The sequence below is a fragment of the Jatropha curcas genome, chromosome 1 (assembly GCF_041381405.1).
Source record: "Jatropha curcas cultivar XTBG-Jc1 chromosome 1, XTBG_Jcur_1.0, whole genome shotgun sequence".
In the NCBI taxonomy this organism is placed as follows: Eukaryota; Viridiplantae; Streptophyta; class Magnoliopsida; order Malpighiales; family Euphorbiaceae; genus Jatropha; species Jatropha curcas.
The window spans coordinates 31,262,661-31,288,554 of record NC_143151.1 but is presented as its reverse complement, the minus strand read 5'-3'; the positions used below and the strand labels follow the sequence as shown (position 1 = coordinate 31,288,554).

General features: G+C 34.6%; 3 protein-coding genes across 5 annotated transcripts; 1 reads left to right on the top strand and 2 right to left on the bottom strand.

Annotated features, from left to right (window-relative positions):
* Window positions 1–142: 142 nt before the first annotated feature.
* On the bottom strand, window positions 143–4,829 carry LOC105634906 (cytochrome c1-2, heme protein, mitochondrial). The gene is made up of 9 exons (XM_012217860.4): window positions 4,659–4,829; window positions 4,538–4,570; window positions 4,385–4,443; window positions 2,505–2,728; window positions 1,939–2,218; window positions 1,789–1,860; window positions 998–1,114; window positions 847–912; window positions 143–444 (listed from the first exon to the last, which is right to left on the bottom strand). Exons 1-9 carry the CDS (start codon window positions 4,660–4,662, stop codon window positions 328–330), a joined length of 972 nt encoding a protein of 323 aa, XP_012073250.1. The 5' UTR covers window positions 4,663–4,829; the 3' UTR covers window positions 143–327.
* Window positions 4,830–6,428: 1,599 nt separating this feature from the next.
* PEX1 (peroxisome 1) lies at window positions 6,429–18,530 on the top strand. Of its 2 annotated transcripts, XM_089717428.1 has the most exons (17): window positions 6,429–6,824; window positions 6,899–7,072; window positions 7,831–7,930; window positions 9,170–9,661; window positions 9,855–10,607; window positions 11,002–11,093; window positions 12,036–12,109; window positions 12,236–12,458; window positions 13,139–13,232; window positions 13,358–13,512; window positions 14,458–14,688; window positions 15,247–15,447; window positions 16,724–16,849; window positions 16,958–17,019; window positions 17,593–17,710; window positions 17,809–18,090; window positions 18,178–18,530. In XM_089717428.1, exons 1-17 carry the CDS (start codon window positions 6,624–6,626, stop codon window positions 18,214–18,216), a joined length of 3,417 nt encoding a protein of 1,138 aa, XP_089573554.1. In that variant the 5' UTR covers window positions 6,429–6,623; the 3' UTR covers window positions 18,217–18,530. The 2 variants fall into 2 exon arrangements, with proteins under 2 accessions (XP_089573554.1, XP_089573557.1); XM_089717431.1 differs by lacking the exon at window positions 6,429–6,824 and having other exon boundaries at window positions 6,933–7,072; window positions 7,831–7,926.
* Window positions 18,531–19,014: 484 nt separating this feature from the next.
* LOC105634904 (putative disease resistance protein At4g10780) lies at window positions 19,015–23,256 on the bottom strand. 2 transcript variants are annotated; one of them, XM_089717422.1, is made up of 2 exons: window positions 19,571–23,256; window positions 19,015–19,393 (listed from the first exon to the last, which is right to left on the bottom strand). In XM_089717422.1, the coding sequence occupies exon 1, from the start codon at window positions 22,892–22,894 to the stop codon at window positions 19,610–19,612; it is 3,285 nt and encodes a 1,094-aa protein (XP_089573548.1). In that variant the 5' UTR covers window positions 22,895–23,256; the 3' UTR covers window positions 19,015–19,393; window positions 19,571–19,609. The 2 variants fall into 2 exon arrangements, with proteins under 2 accessions (XP_089573548.1, XP_089573551.1); XM_089717425.1 differs by having other exon boundaries at window positions 19,015–19,383.
* Window positions 23,257–25,894: the final 2,638 nt, after the last annotated feature.

Sequence of the window (25,894 nt, the reverse complement as noted above, 5' to 3'; positions counted from 1 at the left end):
CAACCACCGTAACTTGTTTTATGGCTTTATCGTCAAATCAAACAAATAAGCACTTTTGCAAACAAGTCTTTATATTGTTTTCTCAAATAATTAGCAAACAAGTTATCTGCATAAGCTTTTAGACATATCTGAACAAACACAGTAAAAATGAACTTATTTTTTACCTAAACAAAAGAATACAAATATTCTGGAGATTCTACTCCATTCAGCATATCTGTAAATATCATCTTCTCATAGATGAAAAATAAGTACCTAGATCTAACGTGAAAACTACTGCGGCTTATTTTGCTTCACAACATATGATTAAATAGAAGATGCCAGAATGCACTAATTGACAACATCAAGAACCAACCTTCGAGATTTGAGGACTGACCATTTCAAACGTCGGTAGTAAGCTGCTTGGAGAAGTGCAAGTGACAGCACGAAAATCCACTTGAAACCCATCTGCACATTGTATAAATCCCAAATCAATATGCAAATAGATATTTGAAATTGGCTTATAAAATTCCATCTCAACCCTAATAAATGTTTTTCAAGCCGGGGAACTCATGGATTGTATATTGCTGTTTTGTAAGTCTTGCATCTACACACCACGTTGATTTATGATGATTAAAATTTGAAGTTGAATCAAATGAAACAGTGCTCATTGCCTTGTAAGAAAAGCTTTCTATTAGATGACAGAAAGAAAAACAAAGTTCAATGATCCCGAACCACAATTTCTTGCTTGTATAGTTTGAAATTATACAGATGCCTCTTATATACATTGGCCAGAAATACAATCACAAACCATTTACAATCAGCACAAATTAACAGGCCAAGCGTACAATTTAATCAATGAATGCTTACCAGTTTTCTCTCTTCCATTTCTGGCTCAGCAGCCCAGGACAGAAATGATACAACATCTTTCCCCATCTGCCTCCACATTGAGAGATGAACATTAATGACATGGGAAGTGGAATGAGCAATGATAATACAAAGGTAAGGTTTAAAAGAATACCTGTGCCTCTGTTGCTGGGGTACCATCTTCATATTCAACAGCACCATCGTTCAGCATTTTGGGCATAGCAATTGCTCCCCCAGGGAAGTAAGGATTATAGTGCAGCCCTTCTCGAATCTAACAAAGTAATACCATGACAAGATGGAATAAAGCATTAGATATTTTCCGAGAATATTAAACAAACTATGCAGGTTTGTTGCATCCAAGAGAAAAAAAGGAAAAAAAAAAAGGTGCAGCTCCTTCCTTCATAAGAAGATTCTGAATATATGAGAGAAGGTACTCCCAATTTTTGTTCCTTTGCAAGTTTCAACATGACATCTGATGCTACTTCATGAACCTTCTAGACACTGTTTAAAAACATTGGTATGCATGATTGAATTCTATAAAATCTTTACTAATTTTTTTCATAAACATTATTCTTTATCTATAAGTTAAGATATGTTCTATGCATTTCTTTATTAATTGAGTTATGTCTTCTCTCAGCACAACAGAAAATTAACAAAGTGCATGAAACAGAACATCTACATATGGTATTTTATTTTCTTAGGTAATCAAAAAAGACAAATCTTAGAAATTTTATATACAGATATTGTAGGAATTGCACAGAATGCCAACTAACTGAACTGGAAATAGTATTTGAGGGATTTACTCAATTAGAATACAGCCCATTATATGACAAGCTAAACACAGTCTTTGCAAACATGTGCAAACTGAAACAAGCATATACATGCATGCATGCACACATATTCTATTGCTTGGGAATTATAATCACTCCAAAAAGCAGAAATTACCGCAACACCAGCAGGAGGATCACGGTAACCAGTTAGAAGAGCAAATACATAGTTCTGACCATTATGACGAGCCTGAAAAGACAAGGAGTCAGCCACTGAGAAATACGGGATGATATTACTCCGCTCCACAACACACAAAACTGCAGGTACCTTGGTGATTAGACTTAGATCTGGAGGATATGCCCCTCCATTAGCAAACCTGGCTGCCTGTTCATTTGCATATGGCTGAGGAAAACGGTCACTTAATTTTCCAGGGCGTGTGAACATTTCTCCCTCATCATTTGGCCCATCAACCACCTCAATTTCAGCTGCCATGGCCTTTACCTCTTCTTCAGTGTATGCAACACCCACGAGATCACGGTATGATATCAGAGACATTGAATGGCATGATGCACAAACTTGCAGGTAGACCTGGTGACCACGACGGATTCTGTTCAAGTACAAGTGATATAAAATTATAAATTAAATAGGCAGTAATAGCGATTAGCAATACACTTCATCACAGCCAGAAGAAATCAGGCTTTCAATTAAAAAGATGGTTATTTCTTGAAGTTGTTAGGAAGCTACAAATGGAAAGAGCCTCTTCAAACACATGGTCGCAGCCAAATTCAGTATAATAGTATTTAGCCAATCGGATGATTTTAATTCGAACTCATATAACAACCCCAATTATAGAAAAAAAACAAGAAATAGGTGGACACCATCAGTCAACTTACGATGCATGATCATATGAACTGAGAATGCCCTTGTGAGGCCACGGATAGCTAGGACATTCCAGGCCATGTTCTGCCTCATCGGAACAAGCCGCTATAGTTGTGCAGCTTAAAATCCCAGAAATGCCTGCCCCGATGAGTGCAAGCATCCTTGAAGAGTTTATGCCAGTAGATCTCATTGTTTCTTGATCCTGCTCTGCAAGAAGGCAGGGCAATGCTGGAAGCGTCTGCAAAAAACTTCAAAGCTAGTGATAACATGACAACTTATATGCTTATAATTATCAAGCTGTGGGGAAAAAGAAAAGAAAAAGATATGAGAATATGAGCCCAACATCCAATAAACTTCTATAGGATTTTAAAGATATGCACAAAAACAGCTTTAGTTTTATAATATATGTATCAAACTATGATAGTTTTTACATGCAGTCAGAGGCCATGACTCAGAATGGAAGAAGTGAAAGCATAGCTTCTTTGTCCCTGCAATGCTTAACCATGATATTGTCAGTTTGTTACCCAGCCACAGGAGATGTGGTTCCTTTTGACCTTAGTGGAAAAGTGATACACCCACTCTTAAATTGGCAAGTATTAACAATTTAACCACCAATACGCCCCCATTGATGACGAGCCCACACTACTTCAGCCACTTACAATTCCCTAAGAACTTGATATATAATCAATGGAACTCATCAAATCTGTTTTATGTCAAAAAAAAAAAAAAAAAAAAAAAAAAAGAAAAGGAAGAAGAAGAAGCATTGGCCAGCACTTGGCAGGAAAGGAAAAAAAATTAGTGCTTTACACTGCTTGTCCATCTGAACATTTGTTGTCCAAAAAATCAAGATTCACTAGATAACGGGCATACGCCGTAGAGCTCCAACTTATAGAAGTTTTTTGCTGCCCTAATGGCTGCCAAATGTGAAAAATAATCTACCACACCAATCAATCTCCAAGATACGAGAACTCATGGTTCATATATGTATTTCATAATCACATCTCCAATTTCAGCATCTTCCATTAAACACAATATTATGCCAAGTTTTCTTCTTGCTGCAGTTGTCAATATTGTTATTGCCTGCTTCAGGAGATTATTCCCTTAGCAAAAGCTCAGAGTCCTCTTAATGCAGATTTTTCTCCTCCTCAAATTGCTCAATATCCTCATATATTTCTTAACCTTTGTTATGCATCAGAATGAACTTCCATATACAATGGTACTTTAAACCTCTAGATCGCAATCCCACTCATCACAAGCAAACTCTTCCTAAATCTCTCTTCAATTGAGCACAAAGTAACATATTTTAAAATTACTGGGAACTCAAAATGCTTTAGCAAAGCCTACAAAAATGATAAATATTGAAAGCGAGACCGAGAAACTGTTTTAGCAATAACTACAAATTGGTAGTTCATGATCTCCATCAAGACTATAAAAGGAAACTCATCTCGACCCTAAGTACAAGTACGATAACATCAAATTGCCTTTCGATGAAAACTTGAAATTGTAATAGTCTCTGCTTATATGAAACCATCTAATCAAAATAAACTATAACCATAAAAGATAAAATGGAAAACGACATTCAGACACTAATCATTATATATGGCTTAAAGACAAAAGAAAAAACTTCTAACAGCTGTTCTCAATTTAAGGTTCACAGATAATATGCCCAAGGTCACTAATGTCAGGTTTTTTACTTTCCCAAACATTTATATGAGCTTATAGACATTGGCATGCATAGAAGAAAATAAAAAATGAAAGTACTAGAAACTAATTAGGATATTTCCATTTTCCAGCAAATATAGAACATAACTGAAAATCTCTCATTTAATCACTTATCCAATAATAAAAATAACTGAACGAAAAATGATAATTTAAAGAACTAAATTGAAATCACCTTAGCATCTTGCTTTGGACGAGTGAATCTGGAGATGAAGCCATTGAACCTTGCATATCCTGATAGTTAAGTTAACACAAAAGTAGTGCTATATCAATCAGAGAATTATATTTTTTAAAGCTAAATTTCAAAATTAATTAATATGTCGATTACCTTCGATTCCGAGCCTGATCTTCTTGCCTAGGCCTGTAAATATCAAGAAATATCAAGTTTAAAACCAGAATTTGAAATTATATAAAATATATGTACAGAAGGAGATATAGGGAGAAAGTACTCATGGCTTTGTGTGAGTTGATTGGATAAGCTAGCAATTGGCTGCAAGAAATGCATAAGCAAAATGCAGAGACTGAGTGAGGAAGAGAGAGAAAGAGACTGTGTTTGGAGTGTAGAGAGAGAATGAGAGAGAAGGCGGAGAGTGGAGACGCGTGTTTGTGCAGATCGCCATTGAAAATGAACGGTGTAGAATTAGTGGAGATGCTCTAGAGTCTGCTGCTGTCTTCAGGGCACTGTTCAGAATGTAAGCAACGACTTGTCGTGTATGAACTCTAGGTCTTTGAGGAGCTATGCACTGTAATATATAGTTTGTCAAATAACTAACCAAGATAATAAAATAAAATAAAATAAAATAAATAGACAGACATATTATACACATCAATTATAAAGTTAGAGAATCAAAACTCACTAAAATCACAATAACAATACACTAAAAATTAATTATATTAATTACATAAAATATTATAAATATTCTCTACACGCCACCTTCTTAAAACGCTCAAATTTTTAGAGTTTAAATTTTATATTTTAATTTCGAATGGATTACGAGTTTTAAAACATTCATCTAAAAAGCTTATTTACTACATTTATTTTATATGATCTGTGAAACTATTTCGGATCTTATTATAATTCATTAGCCCCTCTAATCTTAAATTTTTAACATTATTTATACATTATAATTCAAGTTAAAAGATTTTGCTCCCTTGTGTTATAGGATTTCTTTTGCATGTAAGAAATTTATTTCATAAATCTTTATATTTCTTATTGAAAATTTTTATTATAGTACCGTAGAAAAGCAAGAACCATCACATATTCTTGGAAATCAACGACAATCAAATTAGAATTGCTTGCGCTTAAAAAAACCAAAAAAAAAGATCAATGATTCACTACAGAAGAAAACTCGATGTAATGGGAATTATTTAAATCGTCATATGATGATTTGCATCATGAAAACTCCATGGCGCGCTTCAACAATTGATCAAACATATCATATCAATAGTGCAAGAAGCAAGAATTATTGCCCGTCAATCTTTGAGTTGATGTCACCGTCCTGTGACTTGATCATCTCTTGCAATGCCGGAAATTTCAGATTCTTCAACGGAACTTTGTATCTTCTGCACTCATTGCAGATGTGCATTGCTATGCGACCTCTTCGAACCTGTGATGCTTTTGGCTTCTTTGACAACGTCGTCGAGAGCACCTTATACGAAGAAGAATAAAGAGAAGAATAATAATTTTGCCAATCAGCGGAAAAACATATGCTGAAAGATGAGTGTAGAGATTTAATTAATTATGATATATGAAAATAAGAATTTTTTAAAAGCTTTTTTTATTATTTTTTTTAAGGATTGAAAATACTCTTATTTTAATAAAATATTATTTTTTATTAATTTACTTAGTCCTAAATTGCATTTAGGCAAATTAATCTTTCATTTACATATCTGTTTACCCGAGGAATTAGTTAGCCTGTTATTTAACACAAAATCGCAGCAAACTGTATTCAATTCACTACCTTTTAATTCAAGCCAAAACGGTATAAAACGACAAGGTGAGCATCTAATTGCAATTCACTGGTTGACTATGGAGGCTGTGAGCTGACCGGGTCGACAACGACATTACGTTTGTTTAAAGTACAACGACATCTGATGATTTTGTCGTTATGGAAAACGAGCATTGGAGGATTCCAAGGATGAGCTTTACTCTATCCGTAGGAACGGCCTGTCGTTCTCCAAGTCAATACAAAACTCAACGATGGTAGAAAAACCTCGGAAGGCGCAAACAGTCTGTTGGGGCTTTATCTTCATCTCCCGTCACTTTGCATAAACCCAGATACATAGGGAATTGCGTCTTCAACTTGCCATACAACTACTCCCATGCTATCGAAATCCTTTGCAAATTTTCTCGTCTCTTTGTTGCCTATCCTATCTTTTTTCTCTCTCTCTGTTTTCTTTCCTTCTGCCCTCCGATGGAGTTTCAAGTTAGGCATGTGGGTGGCATTGAGAATTGCTTTATATCACTCCCTTTGCAACTAATCCAGACCCTAGAATCAACTCGACCCGGTAGTCTCTTCTCTCAAGTTCTCACTCTTGAGCTTCGCTGTCCAAACAATGATCAACAATGGGTTGTGGCTTGGTCCGGTGCTACCTCTTCTTCTTCAGCTATTGAGGTACTTCCTTTCTGGCTTTCCATTTCTTCTACTTGATTTTCTAGCTCTAAGTCATAAAGTTTGCGTCTTTGAAGGTTGCTAGACAATTTGCTGATTGCATTTCCTTGCCGGACCATATCCGTGTTCAAGTTAAAGCTGTTTCTAATGTGGCAAGTGCTACATTAGTAACTATAGAGCCCAGTACTGAGGATGATTGGGAAGTTTTGGAGCTTAACTCGGAGCAAGCGGAGGCAGCCTTATTAAAGCAGGTAGTTAGACTTATTGGTATCTAGCATGTCTTATTATTTTCATTTAACATTATCTTCCTATTACTTGATGTAAATGATTGGAAGAATTACAGAATTAGTCTCTTGAGGAGTAGAGTGTTGTTAAAAGTCATCAAGACAAGATAATTTCGGCTGCAATTATGTAACCTATAGTGGTGCCTTTAGTTTTATGAAATGAAATTTATAAGTAGACGGCAGTAATCATCATGTGTAATTGGAAAAATTTTTATCCTCTGAAACATTGCCTATGTTTTATTTATAGTAGAATCGTCATTAGAGTTCACCTATGATCATTTGATTTTTTTTTTTTTTGATATATATATATATATATATATATATATATATATATATATATATATATATATATATTTAATTGAGGGGAATATGGGATTTGTTAATTTGCATACTGGTCCTTTTGGTTTAATTAGAGAGAACTGAAACTTAAATTTTTTTATCTTATTCTTACATGATCAATTCCACCAAGTACTATGCTCAAGTTTAAGGCTTTATGGCAAGACAATAGAAACAAAATTTGACTTCATATACTTGCATCTGGAAGTAGAAAACTGGCGGAGTTCTTTGCACCTGTAGTGATTCCCCTTTACCAGTTTGTGTTAGCATCTTCCATTAATAGTTTTGACGGGTTATGATGACATTATTGATTTCCATGACTGAGCCTTAAAAAATTTGAAAAAAAAAAAAAAAATTTATAATTGGGCATTTGTCTTTTTGAAATATAGGTCAGGATTGTCCATGAAGCAATGAGATTTCCTTTATGGCTACATGGCCATACTGTAATCACATTCCTTGTAGTTTCAACATTTCCCAAGAAATCGGTGGGTAAGATGACTTCTGCAACTGCTACTCTTATGCTATTTCTAGATATGATGCCAAGTTCCATTGGAGTTATACATCATGATGATGTTGGTGTGACAATTAATTACCCTTTTTCTTCATCCATAACCTTCTCAATCAATACTGTTGTTGGTTGTGCATTTCCACTCAATTCATTTTAGCCCCTTGTTATCAATGTCATTGTCGTATTTTGAAAATTAGTTCTGGAGTGGAAGCTGCTATATTTTATCACTTTATGAAGTCAGCTTGCTTGTTAATGCAGTCGTGGATTTACATGTAACCTTATTGACCCTTTTGCAGGAGCCTATAAGTTAATGCGTAAACTGTGGCTTATGGGCTTGAAAGATCAATTTTAGGCATTTTTTTTCCCTATTGCTCTTTATTTTTTCAAACAACAGAACTGATGCATGCTTTAATTTGTATAGCATGTGTTTTTTCTAGATAAAAAAACATCACAGGTTCTGGCCTAGGTAATTTTAGATTTATAGTTTCATGTGTTTTTATTCATATTTAAATGTGAAATTAGTTCTAATATTGGGGTCTAAGGGGAATCATACATATCAATAGGCTAAAATATGCCTTTCTGGCATGATGTCAATGTCATACGCATTTCTGGATAGTAGGTCTGTTCTAAGTTTTTAATTGCTTTTCTCTCTCAAGCTAGTATTCTGCATCATGATTGCATATATGTTTCCTGGGTTAAGATGACAGTTTTAGATCACAGACACTAATTTTGAGGTGCAATTGCAGCACCAAGTCCCGACTTTTGCAAAAATAGATCATGGAAGAGCATTTTCTTTTTTACTTTGTCTTGCGCTTTCTGCATACTGTCTTCATTTCTAGGGCATGTGGCTTAAAAATCAGCACAAAGTTGGGTGGTGTTCACACTATTAGCATTACTCTTAGGTTCATGCTAATTATATTTTTCATCTGTACCCTATAAGGCAGGCTACTGAAATTTTGCTACCCATGTGTTAGTTCTGGGAAGTGGCTGGGTTATTTTTTCTTGGATTGTGCTTGTTATCAGATCACTTTTAGTGGAAACCATGTCTTATATGTATGCTAATGCAAGTTTAACATATTACTTTCATTTTTTTGTTACAAGTGGATTTTTATTTATGTTCTTAGTTTGCGTAGTATAGCTTGTTGCACATGCATGGTTGATTGCATTAATTTGGATTTCTCATTGTTGGAGTTACGGCTAACCCATGCTACTGTTCTCAGTTCAACTTGTTCCAGGAACTGAAGTTGCGGTTGCTCCAAAGAGACGTAAAACGGATTTAAACAAACAAGATGCCTCAATTCAGTCATCTAGTAAAGAGTCCAATGTCCCAAAGGCCCTATTGCGTCTTCAGGATTTAGATGCAAGATTGCTGCACAAAAGTGAGGTCAAAGGGGTTGAGCTTGGTGTTGTGCTCACTTCTGTTGGTTATGTGCATCCTGAAACTGCCAAAAAGTTTTCACTGGACGCTCTTCATATGTTTACTGTTGTACCAAGATTATCATCAAAAGAGTCTATAAGGACACCTGAAAGTGATGTTTCAAGAATGAAAAGCTCTTCTTCTACCCTTAAGGACGCTAACACTGACCTTTCTACCAACAAGAACGAACATCGCCAAGCAATTGTTCGCATTTTATATTCAGATTCAGTGGCTAAAGGACATATAATGATAGCTCGGTCTCTTCGTCTGTATTTGAGAGCAAGCTTGCACTCATGTATGTTAATCCCTTGAAGCATTCAATGTGAAAAACCTCTTAGCTATTTCTTTGCATTGATTTTTTAAAAAATGCTTTGAAGTAAGGAAGCATATTTGCATCTCTTTACTTAATTTTTCATGGTTCAGCAATCTTAATTATATTATTTGATTTTTAATGTTCAGCTTAATTTAGACTGTTCTCTTCCCTACAGGGGTTTATTTAAAGATGTGCAGTTCAGATTTGAAAGATATCACCTCACTATCAGTTTCTCCTTGCTATTTTAAGATGCTTGGACAGGATAAATATATTCAGAAGAATAACCTAGTGCTTAACAGCTATAGAAATCAAAAGTCAAGAAGCTTGCTTTCAGAAACCACCGCAGGCATGTATATTGGTATTGCAGATTGGTCGATCCATGACCAAATTGTGACTGATCTTTCACACGACTTTCCTTGTAAAGAGGATGAAGATATCACTTATCAGTCTGATAATAAAACAGGATTAAAAAGACTTCTTGAAGCTTGGTTTCTTGCTCAACTTGATGCTGTTGCTTCAACTGCTGGGTTGGAAGCTAATTCAATAATATTAGGAAACGAAACTATTCTTCATTTTGAAGTGAAAGGACACAACCCTCAGACTGCTAGGAAAAAAATGGTGCAAGAAATGACTTACTCAAATGGATCACTTGATAAAAAAAAAAACACTGGTGAAGTGCCCCTTGAATTGCTCTTTGTGCTTACTATTTCTGAGGAGTCTTTGCAAGAGAGTAAAGTTAACATGTACAAGATAGTTTTTAATGAAAGCAAAAAAGGCTATTTAGGAAGTGCGGAATTGTTTGGAAAACTGAAATTGGGTGACCCATTATCCTTGTATACTGTGAATGAGAGAAACTCTATCAAAGGCTTTAGTGCAAATCTATCTTCTTTGAGCTGGATGGGGACTATTGCTACTGATGTAATTAACAGTAGGTATTTCTCTTTGAAATTCCTTAAACCTCATTGCTTGTAGTTGTCAATTAAATCTTCAAAATGCGAAACTTCCATAGTCAATAAGCATAATTTATTCTAATCTATATTGCTTTATTTCATCTGCCTGCACTCATTAACAACTGTTGCTGCACATGACAATTGGGACGTTTTAAATCTTGATTTGAGATTTGAAATGCTTTAGTTTACTTCCAATATTCTGGCTGAAATATCTCATGCTAAATCACATAAGTTTTGTTAGGCACTAAATGCATTTGGTAGCACATGGTTGTCAATTATGTATATCACATGCACAACTGGTTAAACAACATTTCCTCATTTCCCAGGCAAAGTCGTCAGTTTCCCTGATATGCAATTTTTATCTGGTTTCAGGAATGATGGTATTGCTGTCTCCTGCTTCAGGGATGCTATTCAGTACTTACAATCTTCCTCTCCCTGGGCATGTTCTGATACATGGACCTCATGTGAGTTCATCTCTTTGGTGGTTATAAATTTTTGTGGCATGATTTTTGACAGAGAAAATATGTTCATTATTAACAGTAATGTACATGTCATGGATATGCAATGGATACTTACCATGGTTTCCCTATCTTCATCCTATTTGAATCTATTGTGCTCTGTTGGTTTTGCTTCAAATATTCTAATTATACTCCCAAAACTAAGAATTCTAGCTTATGCAAAAAAGAAACAACATTGTGGGCTACTTTCTAGTTTATGAATTCACTTGATCAGCTTAAGTGCACAATTAACCGTTTAGTCATTCAAGGTCTAGAAAACAAACTGAAGGGCGATATGGAAAATCTACAAGTCAATTGCGTATGTGGTACAATAGGATGCATCGACCGAGTTATTAACTATACAACAACAACAACAACAACAAAGTCTTAGTCCCAAATTAATTGGGTTTGGCTATATGAATCATTTGTTTCAAGTATCCGCTCTAATCAAGTTAAGATCCATGTAAAGCAAAGTATAAGTCGAAATAATTTGAAATACTTTTTGTTAAAAAAAAAAAATTGAAAAGGGGGGATTTAAAATCATTTGATATATTAATAAATAGGATATTAACTATATAAATCAAACAAATTTGTAAGATATCACTGGACCTGGAACCTGGTTTATTTTTATTTTTTATTTTTGTGGAGGAAGGAATATTAGGGCTTAAGAGTTGTCTCTCTAGACTCTAAGATAGGTGGCTTAATACATTAAAAGTTATGGTTTAGCGATTTGTTGATATGAACCTGTCGTAGTTTTTGATGTTTTGTCTTATAATGATTTTTCTCTTGTATATGGGTTAACATCCCCTTGATTCCCTGTAATGTTATCTTTTTGCTTTCAGAATTAAAAACAAATGTCTTATTAATGTGTTGATTAATAATTTAAGTTGTTGTATGTTTCTGTATTAGGGTTCTGGTAAGACTGTTTTAGCAAGAGCAGTTGCAAAATCTCTTCAAGAATGTGAAGACCTCTTAGCACACATGTAAGCCATTCTTTCAACACATTTATGCAATTTCCTTTTCCTCTTCTTCTTCTTCTTTGGACCTTTTCTTGGTAAATCAAGTGCTAATTTTTGTTGCTTCTTGTTAACACATTAATTTGCTTGCAGAGTGTTTGTAGGCTGCTCTGGACTTGCTTTGGAAAAGGCATCGACAATTCGTCAAGCACTTTCTTCTTACATATCTGAGGCTTTGGACCATGCACCCTCCCTTATAATCTTTGATGATCTTGATAGTATCATTTCATCCTCTTCCGACTCAGAAGGACATCAACCTTTAGCCTCTGTTGTTGCTCTTACAAATTTTCTCACAGACATCATGGATGAATATGGGGTAATAGCTTCATCTCAGTTGTTGGTTCCTTGAGGCTTTGATTGGTAGCACTCAGACTTGCATGTTTTATCAAATTTTATTGAAATTGGTATTGCTGGTTGTTTATTTGGTACTTTTAATAATGCCACCACGACATCGCATTAAGTAGAGAGAAACCCTTTCTTCGTGAAAATTCAATGTAGTGCTATCTTTTTGCTTTTGGCTCATAAGCTATTATTAAATGAATAAGCTAAAAAAGTTGTCATTCAAGCAAAAGTGATAGATTTCTAGTATTGATGATTTGCTATGTGTTTCGATCTGATTACTGAGGCTATGTGATGTCAGTTGCCAGGGTTTTTGCAGTTTCAGTATTGTTTCTACTCTGATACGCATGCATTATAAAAAAAATTAAAGAAATAGGGTCGGAGTTATTTCTTTCTCTTTTTCCATTGGAGAAGTCCTAAATTATGCGAGCATCTTTAAGACCTACTATTTTATGGGATATGGTCTGCGTAATGGCCCATAATTTATGAATTTATAGTGCAAGTACATGTTATAAGGCACAAAATAGTTCTTTGGTTATTTTCCCGGCTTCTTGAGTTGCCTCTGTTGTAATCCTGATGCTAACATGGCATGGTTATGTTGGTTCCAATTTTTGTTTCCATGATTCCCTATTCACCTAATTAGTATCTTATGAACAGCAAAAAAGGAAGAGCTCATGTGGAATTGGTCCAATTGCTTTTATAGCTTCTGTGCAGACTCTGGAGAGTATTCCCCAGTCATTGAGCACTTCAGGTTTGTCTCTCTTATTTCATTTTTTTGGCTTACAGGAGTTCTTATCTAAGAAATCAGTTGCTAATTTTTCCTTTTCTCCTTTGTTGGTAATTTTTTTTCTTTGGCATTCTGTTTACTGCTTTTAGGACGGTTTGACTTTCATGTGCAACTTCCTGCTCCTGCTGCCTCAGAACGTCAGGCTATACTGAGGCATGAAATTCAGAGACGTTCGCTTCAATGTTCCAGTGATGTTTTGCAAGATGTAGCTTCCAAATGTGATGGTTATGATGCATATGATCTGGTACATATCTTCACTTCTGATTACAGCTTTTATATTTGTTTCTCTGCCAGGGGCATATGAGAACTATTCATGTCTTAGGATTAAGGGTACAATTATAGTCTGATTTTAGATATAGTTATTGCTTGTGTATCATTGATAGATTGCACTATAAATAGTGATGTATAAAGTTGTAAACTGTGATTCTTTGGAATTAATCAATAATAACAGAATTCTACTATATTTTCCCGGTTCCTTTCTTTCTCTCCTCTATTTTGTATTTTCTCAATCTTTCTTTCACTTTCTTATCAAACAAACACAACAGGTTGGGATTAATGGCTAATAATCCTAAAAATATGTCTACTTAACAAAAGAATTGATTCCTCAAATTCTGTCAATGGAAGTGCTGGAAATCAGTAAATTTGTGCATCTGAGGTTTTGAAGAATCATCAATCTTTTATGCTGTCCTAAATTTGGCTGATGGATCTGAATGTGGGATTTCGCTTTGACAAAGTTAATAGATGTGATAACTTTATGTAATAGATTTGGCCTATTGGAGTCTAACAACTTGCAGTCTCATAAATCTCATCTATTTGTTTTATGCTCACTTCTTCCTGTTACTGTTATTAATAAGAATTAAGAATATGCTACTCACTTAATTTACTAGCCTATTTTATTCAATTTGTTTCATTCACATAAATCATAATTAACATACAAGCTTATTTATTCAAGCTTTCAACATGATCATAACTTGAGACAGTGTTCTCAATCTTTTATTGAAGTCCTTTGAGTTGTATGTTAACTACATGTATCTAGTTTATAATTGATGTTAAGTTTCATGGATGTTTTATGCCTAAAAGTGCATCTTAATCTAGGATAAGTGCAATCTTTTGAGTGCAAGATTTGCAATTCAAACTTGTTTTGCTGACTTACATATTCTAGCTTTGAATATGATTTCTTTTTGGTCAGGAAATATTGGTTGATAGAACTGTTCATGCTGCCATTGGCCGTTTTTTGCCTTCTCAATATACTTTTGAAGAACATGAGGTGCCCACTTTGGTCAGGGATGATTTTTCTCAGGCAATGCATGAGTTTCTTCCTGTTGCCATGCGTGACATTACTAAATCTTCTCCTGAAAGTGGTCGCTCTGGATGGGAAGATGTTGGTGGTCTCAAGGACATCAGAAATGCTATTAAAGAGGTATGCTTAATGAGTTTACTTCTTACCTTAACAGCTAATTTGAAAATATTTCACTATTTAGGCCTCTTTTGTTTCATTGAAAATAACTTGCATATAGAGGAAAATATTTTTTGAGAGAATGATTTGTTTTGGTTGCAATATTGGAAATTTTTCAGCATTTAAAATACATCGTAAAGTATAAAGTGTTTTAGAAGATAAAAGACTGACAATGTTTAGACCTAAAAGGATATATAGTTGCTAGTGAAAAGAAAAAAGGTGACTATAAAAATGGTAATTGTGGCCATCATTGATGACTGGCAGTGGTGTGATGGCAATGTTTTCTGAGAAGGCTATATCATCATGTGTTGCATGGATAATAGACTTCAGAACATTACTAAAACCATAGTCTCTCTCTCTCTCTCTCTCTCTTTTTTTCTTTAACTGGTGCTTAGACAGATTTTTTATCATCTAATAAGTTGATATTTTAACCCTTTCTTTTTATTCCCCGTGCTTGTTCTATATTGTATTGGAAGTTTTGATTTTTGTTTGCCATTGTTCTTTGCTTGATTAAAATGGCAGATGATTGAATTGCCTTCAAAGTTCCCAAATATTTTTGCCCAAGCTCCTTTAAGACTGCGGTCAAATGTTCTCTTATATGGTCCTCCTGGTTGTGGAAAGACTCACATTGTTGGTGCTGCTGCTGCTGCTTGTTCCCTGCGATTCATATCAGTGAAAGGGCCTGAGCTGTTGAACAAATATATTGGTGCTTCTGAGCAAGCTGTAAGATAGCAATTAGTTGATTTATATTTTCTTTCTTGATATCTCAATGACACTTGGTAATTGACATACCTATCACAGCCTTGTAAGCCCTTTTTTTTTTTTTTTTTTTTTTTTTTTTTTTTTTTTTTATCTTGATTGATCTATGCTCTTTTTTAATGCATAATACCTATGCTTGACTTTCTCACTTGATTCTGAATATTATCAATTTATATCTAGAGACATTTTTGAAAAAGAAGGCACAAGTTAGAATAGTTGTTAAAAGGGATGCAACTTGGCTTGGATCAGGGTGGTTGTGGGATTAGAGAAGCAACTTGATGTTTGTTGGTTTAAAAGTTGGAACAGTGGTAAAAATATCTATCTTTGTATCTGTGTCAATCCAAATAAAAACTGATTATATGGTACTCTTAACATAAGAAAAGTTTTCAATTAAATTAGTTTGTTGAGGTGCTCAGTATGTGCTATGCACAAATCATAAGAAGGATGATGTGCTAGTAAATCTAAATCCCCATAGAGAAACCATCTCTATGTCCTAATTGTGATCCAAGCTCTTCGTGGAGAGTTCCTATTTGCAATCATTATGCTTCTTTTAGGGTATCTAAATTCTAAGAGTTCAATAAACCTGGTGCCTAATTTTTTAATATCAATATGTCTTTTTACCAGTTTATATTTTTCTTCTGCATTTTCAATGTGTCTATCATTTGTTTTTGGTTGAAATAGAATTCTTTGGGATTCAACATCAAAAGATGAAGACCAATAGATATTCCCATAGAACTTCTATGCATAAATAATTTTATTTTACTTTTGATGCATGAATAATATTATTTTATCTTTGTTGAAAGTAAACAAGAAATAAGAGGGGAGAGGGAGTCTGAACAACTTTTTAGTATCAATTATGATATCATTTGTTTTTGGTTGAAATAGAATTCTTTGGGATTGAACATGAAAAGATGAAGACCAATAGATATTCCCATGGAACTTCTATGCATAAATACTTGTATTTTACTTTTGATGCATGAATAATATTAGTTTATCTTTGTTGAAAGTAAACAAGAAATAAGGGGGGAGAGGGAGTCTGAACAACTTTTTCGTATCAGTTATGATAACCTTTGACACTGTTGTTCTGCAACTGATTTATAGCTCCATTGGTGACAATTGAGAGCACAGTATTGTAAGCTAGTGGTTGTTTTCGAGAAAATGGAAATATGTTCAGTGATTCTTTGGCATAAAATTTAATGCAAAAAATGGCTGTTAATGATGCTCTTGCTTTGGTTTATAGGTTCGTGATATTTTCTCGAAAGCCACTGCTGCAGCACCATGCCTTCTCTTTTTTGATGAATTTGATTCCATTGCCCCAAAAAGAGGGCATGACAATACTGGTGTTACTGATCGTGTTGTTAATCAAGTCAGTTTCATATTTTCTTTCATTTTTCTTTGTTTTCTTTTTCTTTTTCTTTTTTGTGTTTGTTTTCTGAATTAAGGTTCTCATTGTAACATTCCTCTCCTCTCTCAGTTTCTCACTGAATTAGATGGTGTTGAAGTATTAACTGGTGTTTTCGTATTCGCTGCAACAAGGTTAGTTTCTTTCTGGAGTTAAAGTTATGTTATTTTAGGTTATTCTCATGGCACTAACTACTGGATAGTCAATAATAATATGTGTAGAAAGATACTTTTGCATTATGCCTCTGTAGCCTTTTCAATTACTTAAATCAGATGCTCGATAAATAGTTAACAGTATTTTAGTGCACTAGTACCACACCATGATGCATAAAATTTCGTTTTGCTTGTTGTGTTAAATATTTGTTGTACATCCTTAGTAACTTATCAAATGATGTTCTTCACATTATCTTTAGTTTAAATAGGATGGATTGCACAGATTCTACTCTTATACCATATCTCAATAAAAACCAATTCTCCATTATTTTCTGTGAATATATGACTTGCAAAATGGGCATTAACAGTAAGTACTAAATGATATGTGGTGGAAAAGGTACATTGTAGGGATTTTCTTCTTCAATTATGTTGAATGTTTACAGCTATAGTTTCTGATTTGCCCTTTATGTAAATCTCTCTCTCTCTCTCTCTCTCTCTCTCTCTCTCTCTCTCCACTCATTTGCATGCTCACTTATTCTCACATTTGTCGAGCAGTAGACCAGATCTACTTGATGCTGCATTGCTCAGACCTGGTAGGTTAGATCGTCTTCTTTTCTGCGATTTTCCATCTCAGCAGGAGAGGTTAGACATCCTTACGGTTCTTTCCCGAAAGGTGAGTGGTTCTGCCCAGATTTAATTTTAGGTGGAATCCATGTAAAGTATTGCTTTTTTTTTGCGTTTCTTATGTCTGCTTTCTGCAAATTAATGCAGCTACCGATGGAAAATGATGTTGACTTAGATGCCATCGCACATATGACAGAAGGATTTAGTGGAGCTGACCTGCAAGCTCTTCTATCAGATGCACAACTTGCGGCAGTTCATGAACATCTGAGTGCAGACAGCAGCAAACATGGGAAAATGCCAGTCATAACTGATGCCTTGTTGAAGTCCATTGCTTCCAAAGCAAGACCATCCATTTCTGAATCTGAGAAGCGGAGACTATATGGTATTTATAACCAGTTCTTGGATTCAAAGAAATCTGCTGCCGCCCAGGTTCCCCTCTCTCATCACATTTTCATCTGCTCATATTTTTCTCTCTTAAGATCGAGGAGTAGTGCTAACAAAGTATTTGTTTTGCAGTCAAAGGATGCAAAGGGCAAAAGGGCTACTCTAGCATGATGGATAGCCAGATACAGCTAGCTAGTCACGTTCAATGAGGCAGTTGGTGTTGCACTACTTTCCAGTATTGACAAACAGTTGGTATGGGAAAAAAAAAAGCCACGATACTTCCGAATCAATTTTAACAGAAGATCTTACATTACATTCCATTCCATTTTCTCCATTGTAGAAAATTAGATATAGATTTATTCATTTTCCAACTCTTTGTATTTCAATTGATGTATAATTTTCTATTAAGATGGATATAACTACTGCTGTATAGATACTCTGAATCATTTGTATTAATCTGAGATCTGAGATCAACTTTAAACCAACGAAGTTTGATATCAGATAAAAGTCATATGATCAAAAGAAATGTTTGAACATCCCTTTGAAAGAGGTTGAGGTTTATGATCGAAACAAAGAAATTTAGTTCTGTCTTTTTATTAATCAACTGATGAATTTAATTCTTTATTCATATATATATATATATATATATATATATATATATATATAAGTCTAATGTATTTGATAACATAATTGAGTGACTGAAGCTGTGAAATAGTGACTAACATGGTACAGGTCTTTGTACAGTAGAATGGAATATTGTAAAGACTTTCCTGAGTGTATTTGATGAAGTGGGCGCTGCAAAATATCAATACTTCTTGAACCCCCGAGGGAGCTCAAGCTGTAAATGCAACAATCTGATGCTATTTGTTATTTTTTCCCCCTTTAACTATCGTTTGTTTACTGAGAAACAGAGGGTAAATAGAAAAAAAAGAGAAGAAAAGTGAGAAGAAAGGAGAAAGATGGACATACTTGGGAGAAAAAAATTTGAGAAATGAAATGACAATTCAATCCGCATTACATCAGCTGCATATTTGTATCACATCTCAATAACTGCCATGTAAGCAGTAAACTCACAAATCAAAATCAAATACAATTACAATAGTGTCCAATCCATTCAAGCTCAATTACAACATTACAATCGAGTCCTGACAATTTATCACGAAAAAAAAAAAGTGAAAAAAGAAAAGGTTTCATTCAAAGCAGAAACAACTCAAAAAAAAAAAAAAAAAAAAAAAAAAACTCAAAACGGTCCGATCCTTTATTGCACAAGTTTACTCCTTCCTTTGCCTTGGAACCTTGATCACATCGAAATCATTCCACAATTTTGATGGCCTGCCTCTGTAAATTGCTAAGCAAGAAATTGCATTGGCAGCGTCAGACTCAATGACAATATTCAAAATTTTCCAGTATTAACAACATTAAGGAAATTGTATGACAAATTTGCTTCAGTAAATCAAAATTATAACTCAGTGATTATAAATTTAGGCTAAATTACAAGCATTAAATTTCCATGACTTGTGGTTACCTGTAGAAAGGTAGTTTCCATTAGATTTGTTCTTGTGCGTCAGTCACCACCTTGATTCCTTTGCACTGCTTCTGGTATATTCTCCAGCTTTGGGCATTCACTTACTCGTACTCTTTCTAGAAGTGGAAAAGACAGAGGATTCCTATATATGCATTTCAGTTTTGGTAATTCAAACAATTCAAGAACTTGGAGTTTTGAAAATAGGTTCACATTTTCACTCCCAACTTGAACTTCACTTAATTTTTCAGCACTAACAATTTCTTCTATACGCTCATTCACTGAGACTACCAAAATTTCCAAATTCGGGACCAGAACGAGCCATGTCAGCTCTCGCAATCTGCAGTTATTCCATACAGTCACTTCTCGGAGGCTATTGAAGCATTTTGGGGTTGGGATCATCGAGTTGCTGAGACCTCTAGTTGCATGATGATGTATTCTGCTCTCATCCAGCAGATCATCGACAACAATCTCTTCTAAGACAGGATTATGAAATATGTCTATGGTCTCTAGATGCCTCGCATTTGCAAATGAGGAAATATTAAGAGATTTTGGACCTTTAAACCATACAAGCTGTAGAGACCGAGCACAGTTGAATAATCTGTGGATGCTGAGAAACAACTGAAGCATAGAGACACTTATTATTGTGAGGCTCAGTTCATTCAAATTTTCAAGACACTGGAGCTCCTCTATTAGCGTATTGCCTTCACCCAATAAGTTATTTACCGAGTTTTCATAAATATAACCGGTTTGCAACATTCTCAAAATTTGCAGTGACGATGACAGACTAGATATGACTCCCCTTGGAATAAAATTTAGATGCCCATTACGCTCCAAGTTCAAATATTTCAGCTTTTGCAATAACTTCAACTCAACTGGTAACCGCGTTATATGCGTACAACGCAGATTAAGATATTGCAGTGAGGTTAATTTTGAAATTCCCTTAGGCAATTTCTGTATATGTGTCTCTGATAGATCAAGAACCGTGAGCGAATTCATATACTGGAAGAAATCACCACTGATCTCCTTCAAAAACCTATTATGACCAAGGAATAAAGTCGAAAGATCCCCGCATCTAGGAACTTCTCGAATACTTTGTAAGGAGTTTGCCATCAACGACATTCTTTTTGATCCTTCCCATTGTTTGGCGTCTGGAAATTCTGTTAATTGGGCACCCACTTGCACGAAAAATTTCTCCTTGCCTTTTTCATATTTACATGCTATCCACAAAGCCATGTCACGAATCACATCGTGCATTTTTACATATTTTCCATTTTCTTCCAATAGGCATGCTCGAACAAGGGAACCAATTATAGTATATCCTTCATTTCGAGCACAAAAATTCTCAGAAATCCAATAATGTACCAAATCATCCTTGAGAATTTTGAAGTCCTCCGGGAATAAGGAACAGTATAAGAAGCAAGATTTAACTTTATCACCGTGTAGACTATCATAACTAAACTTCAAAATTGCAAATACTTCAACCTCCATATCTTGAAACACCTCATCTTCCATTCCGTGTAAACTTGAGGCATAACTTCTTAAGACATCGAGAGCATGTTCCCATTCGTGGAGTGCATCTTTGCCAGCCATGGCATGGCCAATTGTGATGAGTGCCAGTGGCAATCCACCACACTCCTTAACAACATTTTTAGCTAGAGGAAGGATATTCGGAGGAATATCCCCAACTTTCTCCTGGAATAAGGTCCAAGATTCTGTTGGATTCAGAGGCTTCACTTTCATCATTTTTTCGGCTTCCATTTGCCTGCATATTTTGTAGGAACGCGTTGTGAATACTATCCTTGACCCGTGTTGTCTTTTTGGCAGAGGAACCCCTATGTCTTTTAGATCAACCTTCTGCCATACGTCATCCAAAAATAATACAAACTTCTTTCTGCTCAATATATAAAATATATCTTCTGCTTTCTCACTGGGGTTTTTTTTTGCCCACGTCTCATCAAAAAAGCCAATCTTTTTCCAAATATCTTCTTGAATCTTGTCAGGTTTCAAATCTTTTGACACCACCACCCAAATCACAAGATCAAAATTATGGGTTGTACTAGCAAACCTGTTGTTGATTTGGTTTAAGAGAGTAGTTTTGCCAACACCCCCCATACCATATATGCCAACAGTGCCCAGTTGTTCATCTTGTGTGAGCCATCTCCAAATATCATCTAACATCGTTTCCGTGCCAAATGGTTGTTTATCATTCCTTTCAACTACTGGGTCTGGAAGTACCTTCTCAACCACCTCTTTGAATTCTCCTTTGGCTCTTAGAGCAACTGCTTCTTCTAACACTTTGGCCACCTTTCGCACAAATTCGTAGCTAGAAAGGTCTTTACGACGCAATTTCTCAATTTCTGGTGGACCATTTCTTATCATCTCCTCCGCTTCAGTCACTATTGCTTCCAGCATCGAGAGCCACAGTTGAACTTGTGGCATCCGCTTCTTTTGTGGCCCTTCCTCCGAGGTGATCCTCATCATCACTCCCTCCTTTAAAGCTTTTAATTCTTTCATTATACACTTCAAAGTTCGAAGATCAACTTGAAGCTGACTTATGTAATCTGGTTCTGCAGGTATCCTTCTAACCAATTCTTTGAAAACTCCTTTGGCCTTTACAACAGCTACATCTTCTAATTTTTTGGCGACCCTTCCGACAAACCTGTAGTTGGAAATATCTCCATGACTCAATTTTTGAATTTCTGGTTGACCATCTCGTATGAGCTCATCTGCTTCAGTTATGGTCGATTCTGCCATTGAAAGCCACAAGCGAACTTGTGGCAGCAACATCTTTTCTGGCCCTTCCTCCAAGGCTACAATCTGCATGACATCCTCCTTGAAAGCGTATAATTCCTCTCTTGCAGTCCTCAATGCTTCAAGATTAGCTTGAAGTTGATTTGCTGGTTCTGCCATAACCACTTCTTTAAAATCTCCTTCATTCATCAAAGCAGTCACTGTTTTCAGACATTTTGCAACACTTCTCCCAAATGTGTAGCTGGATTTGCAGTTCTTGGAGCAACAGCCTGCTATACATAACTTCTGTCTTTCTTGTATAGCTTTGCTTAGCAGCTGATTAATTTTAACTATGGCAGCATCCACCCTCGAGAGCCATCCTCCAACTCGATCCATCTGCGCCATTTCTGGTCTTTCCTGATTGACGCTCAACCGCATCACATCAGTCCTCAGGTCTCTTAATTGATCTCTTGTAGTCTCCAATGCCTCAAGATTATCTTCAAGCTTGTGTATATACCGCCAATGTCCAGCAATGCAATCCCAGCAGCGGCCAGCCAAAGCATCACCGCATTGAATCTGAAAGACATTGCCCATAGCCTGCTTGTGAAAAATTGGACAGGAAAGAAATCTATCCAAAGAAAGATGAAGGGATTAATGAAGGAACAAGAACTTAGGCTGAAGGCATAGTTCAAAATGATGTATATACAAATACAATTGTTTACCTGTGGAAGTTTAAAAGGCTGTTGGTGTTTTCTAGCTATGGAGAAGATGAAATGAAGAGAGAATATTTGGGTTTCTTTACTTCTTATAAAACTGCAGTACGTACACAAATATATAGATGAGACCACAGCTGCTTGGGGACCTCAGAAACAAGATTTAAAATCAAACTTTGTCCCAAAGCCAGAGCAAAACATGATTACACATCAGCATGTTCTATAGAAGCTATAATATAAAATATGGTGAACCGGAGTGCATAGCAACTGTAGCAATTCAACATCAGCTAATACTAATTTTTTAATTTAAAATTGACTTCATTTGGCAATGAATGGTCACAACGTTCCTTAGTAAGTGTTTAAAAGGGCAAAAGATTTTTGTCGTCGCATCTCATAATTAATGGTTCCAACAGTAATTTTGTTCAGCTCAATAAATATTCGAATTTGGCTACATCATCCCTTGGCCCTTCCTTCAAAATGGTAATACTTAAATTTTCTATCTAGTTGTTTCATAGTCAATTAGCTTGAAATAAAGCTGTCATCAAATGCATAAATTGTTTTAGTCTAGTGCAACCATGAGTTGTCTACTACTAAGGGAGAATCAGATATAAATGAATTATTTCATTTGAAACTAATAATTAAGCTTTTTTTTTAAAAAAAAAAATGAAAATAAAGATACTAATTATTACTATTAATAAATAAAATAATGAAAACTTAATCTATAAGTTGCATTTTAAATCCAGATCAGCATATCAAGTGAAAAAACTTGGATGAAGAACATCATCAAGCAAATCAGAGTATTATTTATTTTACTATTAAAGTTTGATGTTATTTCTTCTAGAATTACTCTTTATTTTTTACTTATTACTTGGTTGGATGGTAAATATTTTCTTTTAGATATATCAAAGTATCAGACCATTATTCATCTTATATTTAATATTATTATTTATAAATAATAAATAATGTAGTATATAAAAATAAAACTAGATTTTTTTTTTTATTTTACTTCTCAAAATGCTTTTCATTTAAGATATACAGAATATTTCTTTCACACATGGGTCATATAATGACTAAGTGGACACTTTGCAATATAGAAAAGAAATGACACTTGCAATTAATTAAAACAATTCTCAATTCTTGGATTCTATTTCGAATGGGTAATCTTTTTTTTTTTTTTTTATTCCTATTGTTTTTAGATATATAAGTCTTTTTTTACTATTATTTTTGGAGGTGGTATTACAACAACCTACTTGTGGATTATAAAATTAAGGGGAAGTCGATATCATGTTTATATAATAAATAACCTAGCTTTGGGATTTTTTTTTCCCTTAATATTCAAATTTCACGAATATAATCTAGTACAAAAGAAAGATTATAGTAAAATTGTTTCACAAGAAAAATTTCAAGTCTGCGGTTATTCCATTGTCCTCAAATGAAAAATTATCTAAATATATGATGATGGAAAATATGTTGAAGCATCTCTTTGTAAAGTCTAATTAGTAGCTTGCTTTGTTTGATTGCTATAAGGCCTATTATATGTTAATGTCTTTCAGCGAGTTTACTTTCAAGATTCAGGAATTCTCCTAATGAATTTCATCTGGAAGTGGTCAAGAATGTCTTAATATACATCAAAAGTAAAACTGATCTTAGTGTTTGGTATTTTAAAATCTCAATTATAAAGCTTGAAGAGCACTTTAGGTTACTTGTTCTTTTTTGGCTCATATCCTTTTTGCTAGAATTCAAAGAAACAAGAAATGCTCGCTTAGTCTAAAGTGAAGCCAGAGTATGTTGCAGTGTTGCTGCTATAAATCAAGCTCTATGACCTGAAAAAAATTTACAAGACCTGATGATGGAGCAAATAGAGCCTATTATCCTAAATTGTGATAACAAATCTGTCATAACCATAGCTCACAACCTAATCTACATGGAAGAACAAAGGGCATCAAGGTAAAATATCATTCCGTTAGAGAAGCTGAAAGAAATCAAGCTTGTACATTGCAATTCTAAAATTCAGTTAGTAGATGTTGGGATGTGATGTGATATATGCTGTTTGAATCTCCTCCGTCTGCAGGTCTTTTTCCATGGGTCCTTCATGATTTTGCGGGTGTCGCTTACGCTCGTTTTTGTGTTGGTCATTTTTTAGTTTCCTATTGTTATAAAAAAAAAAAAAAAAATTGAGAGTGAAAGGTATGAGGTCCAATTTTTTAGTGATTTTTGTCGTTTTTGTGTTATTTTTTTCCTTTGTAAACAACTCAAATCTAATGTTTTTAGTTTGTTTGTACGAAAATATATAAAAAGGATCAAAAAGCCACTTGCTATTAAAAACAATTTTAGAAGTAAAGTTCTATTTCTCTTTTGCGTTGGGTGTTAGGTGGAGTGGAAGATAATGACAAAATAGAATTATTTCCTTTTACAATAAAATAAAAGCATTTTCGTCCTAATTTTCCAAAAAATAAGAGAAGAAAAAAAAAAAAAAGACACGATCATTAGGGGAGAGAGAGTTAAAGTGGAGCCTGAGTCGAATTAAGTTGGAATATAAATTTTTTAATTTTTGAGAGAGCCAAGCTAAATGAATAATTTTTGAATTTTTAATATTAATATATAATAAACTTTTCTTTAGTTAAGGAAAATTTTGATTTCTGAATTTTATTTGTATTCCAACAAAGTTAATATTCCATTAAGATGCATATACTTCTGCTGTGTATATACTCTTGAATCATTTGTATTAATGGAGATCTGAGATCAACTTCGCACCAATGAAGTTTGATATCAAATAAAAGTCATATGATCAAAACAAATGCTTGAGCATGGCTTTGACAGAAGTTGAGGTTTATGATCATGTAGTAAAAAAACTGATATGAAGCTATATGGAAAATGTTTT

What these genes read in the sequence shown, in the direction of transcription:
- LOC105634904 (XM_089717422.1), bottom strand. Translation starts at nt 22,894, where the DNA reads ATGGGCAATGTCTTTCAGATTCAATGCGGTGATGCTTTGGCTGGCCGC.
- LOC105634906 (XM_012217860.4), bottom strand. An exon ending in GATCAGGCTCGGAATCGAAG is followed by an intron (nt 4,444 to 4,537) that starts GTAATCGACATA and finishes CTTAACTATCAG; the next exon opens with GATATGCAAGGTTCAATGGC. An exon ending in ATCTAAGTCTAATCACCAAG is followed by an intron (nt 1,861 to 1,938) that starts GTACCTGCAGTT and finishes TTGTCTTTTCAG; the next exon opens with GCTCGTCATAATGGTCAGAA.
- PEX1 (XM_089717428.1), top strand. Translation starts at nt 6,624, where the DNA reads ATGGAGTTTCAAGTTAGGCATGTGGGTGGCATTGAGAATTGCTTTATA. An exon ending in TGCTACTGATGTAATTAACA is followed by an intron (nt 10,608 to 11,001) that starts GTAGGTATTTCT and finishes ATCTGGTTTCAG; the next exon opens with GAATGATGGTATTGCTGTCT. An exon ending in AGAAATCTGCTGCCGCCCAG is followed by an intron (nt 18,091 to 18,177) that starts GTTCCCCTCTCT and finishes TTTGTTTTGCAG; the next exon opens with TCAAAGGATGCAAAGGGCAA.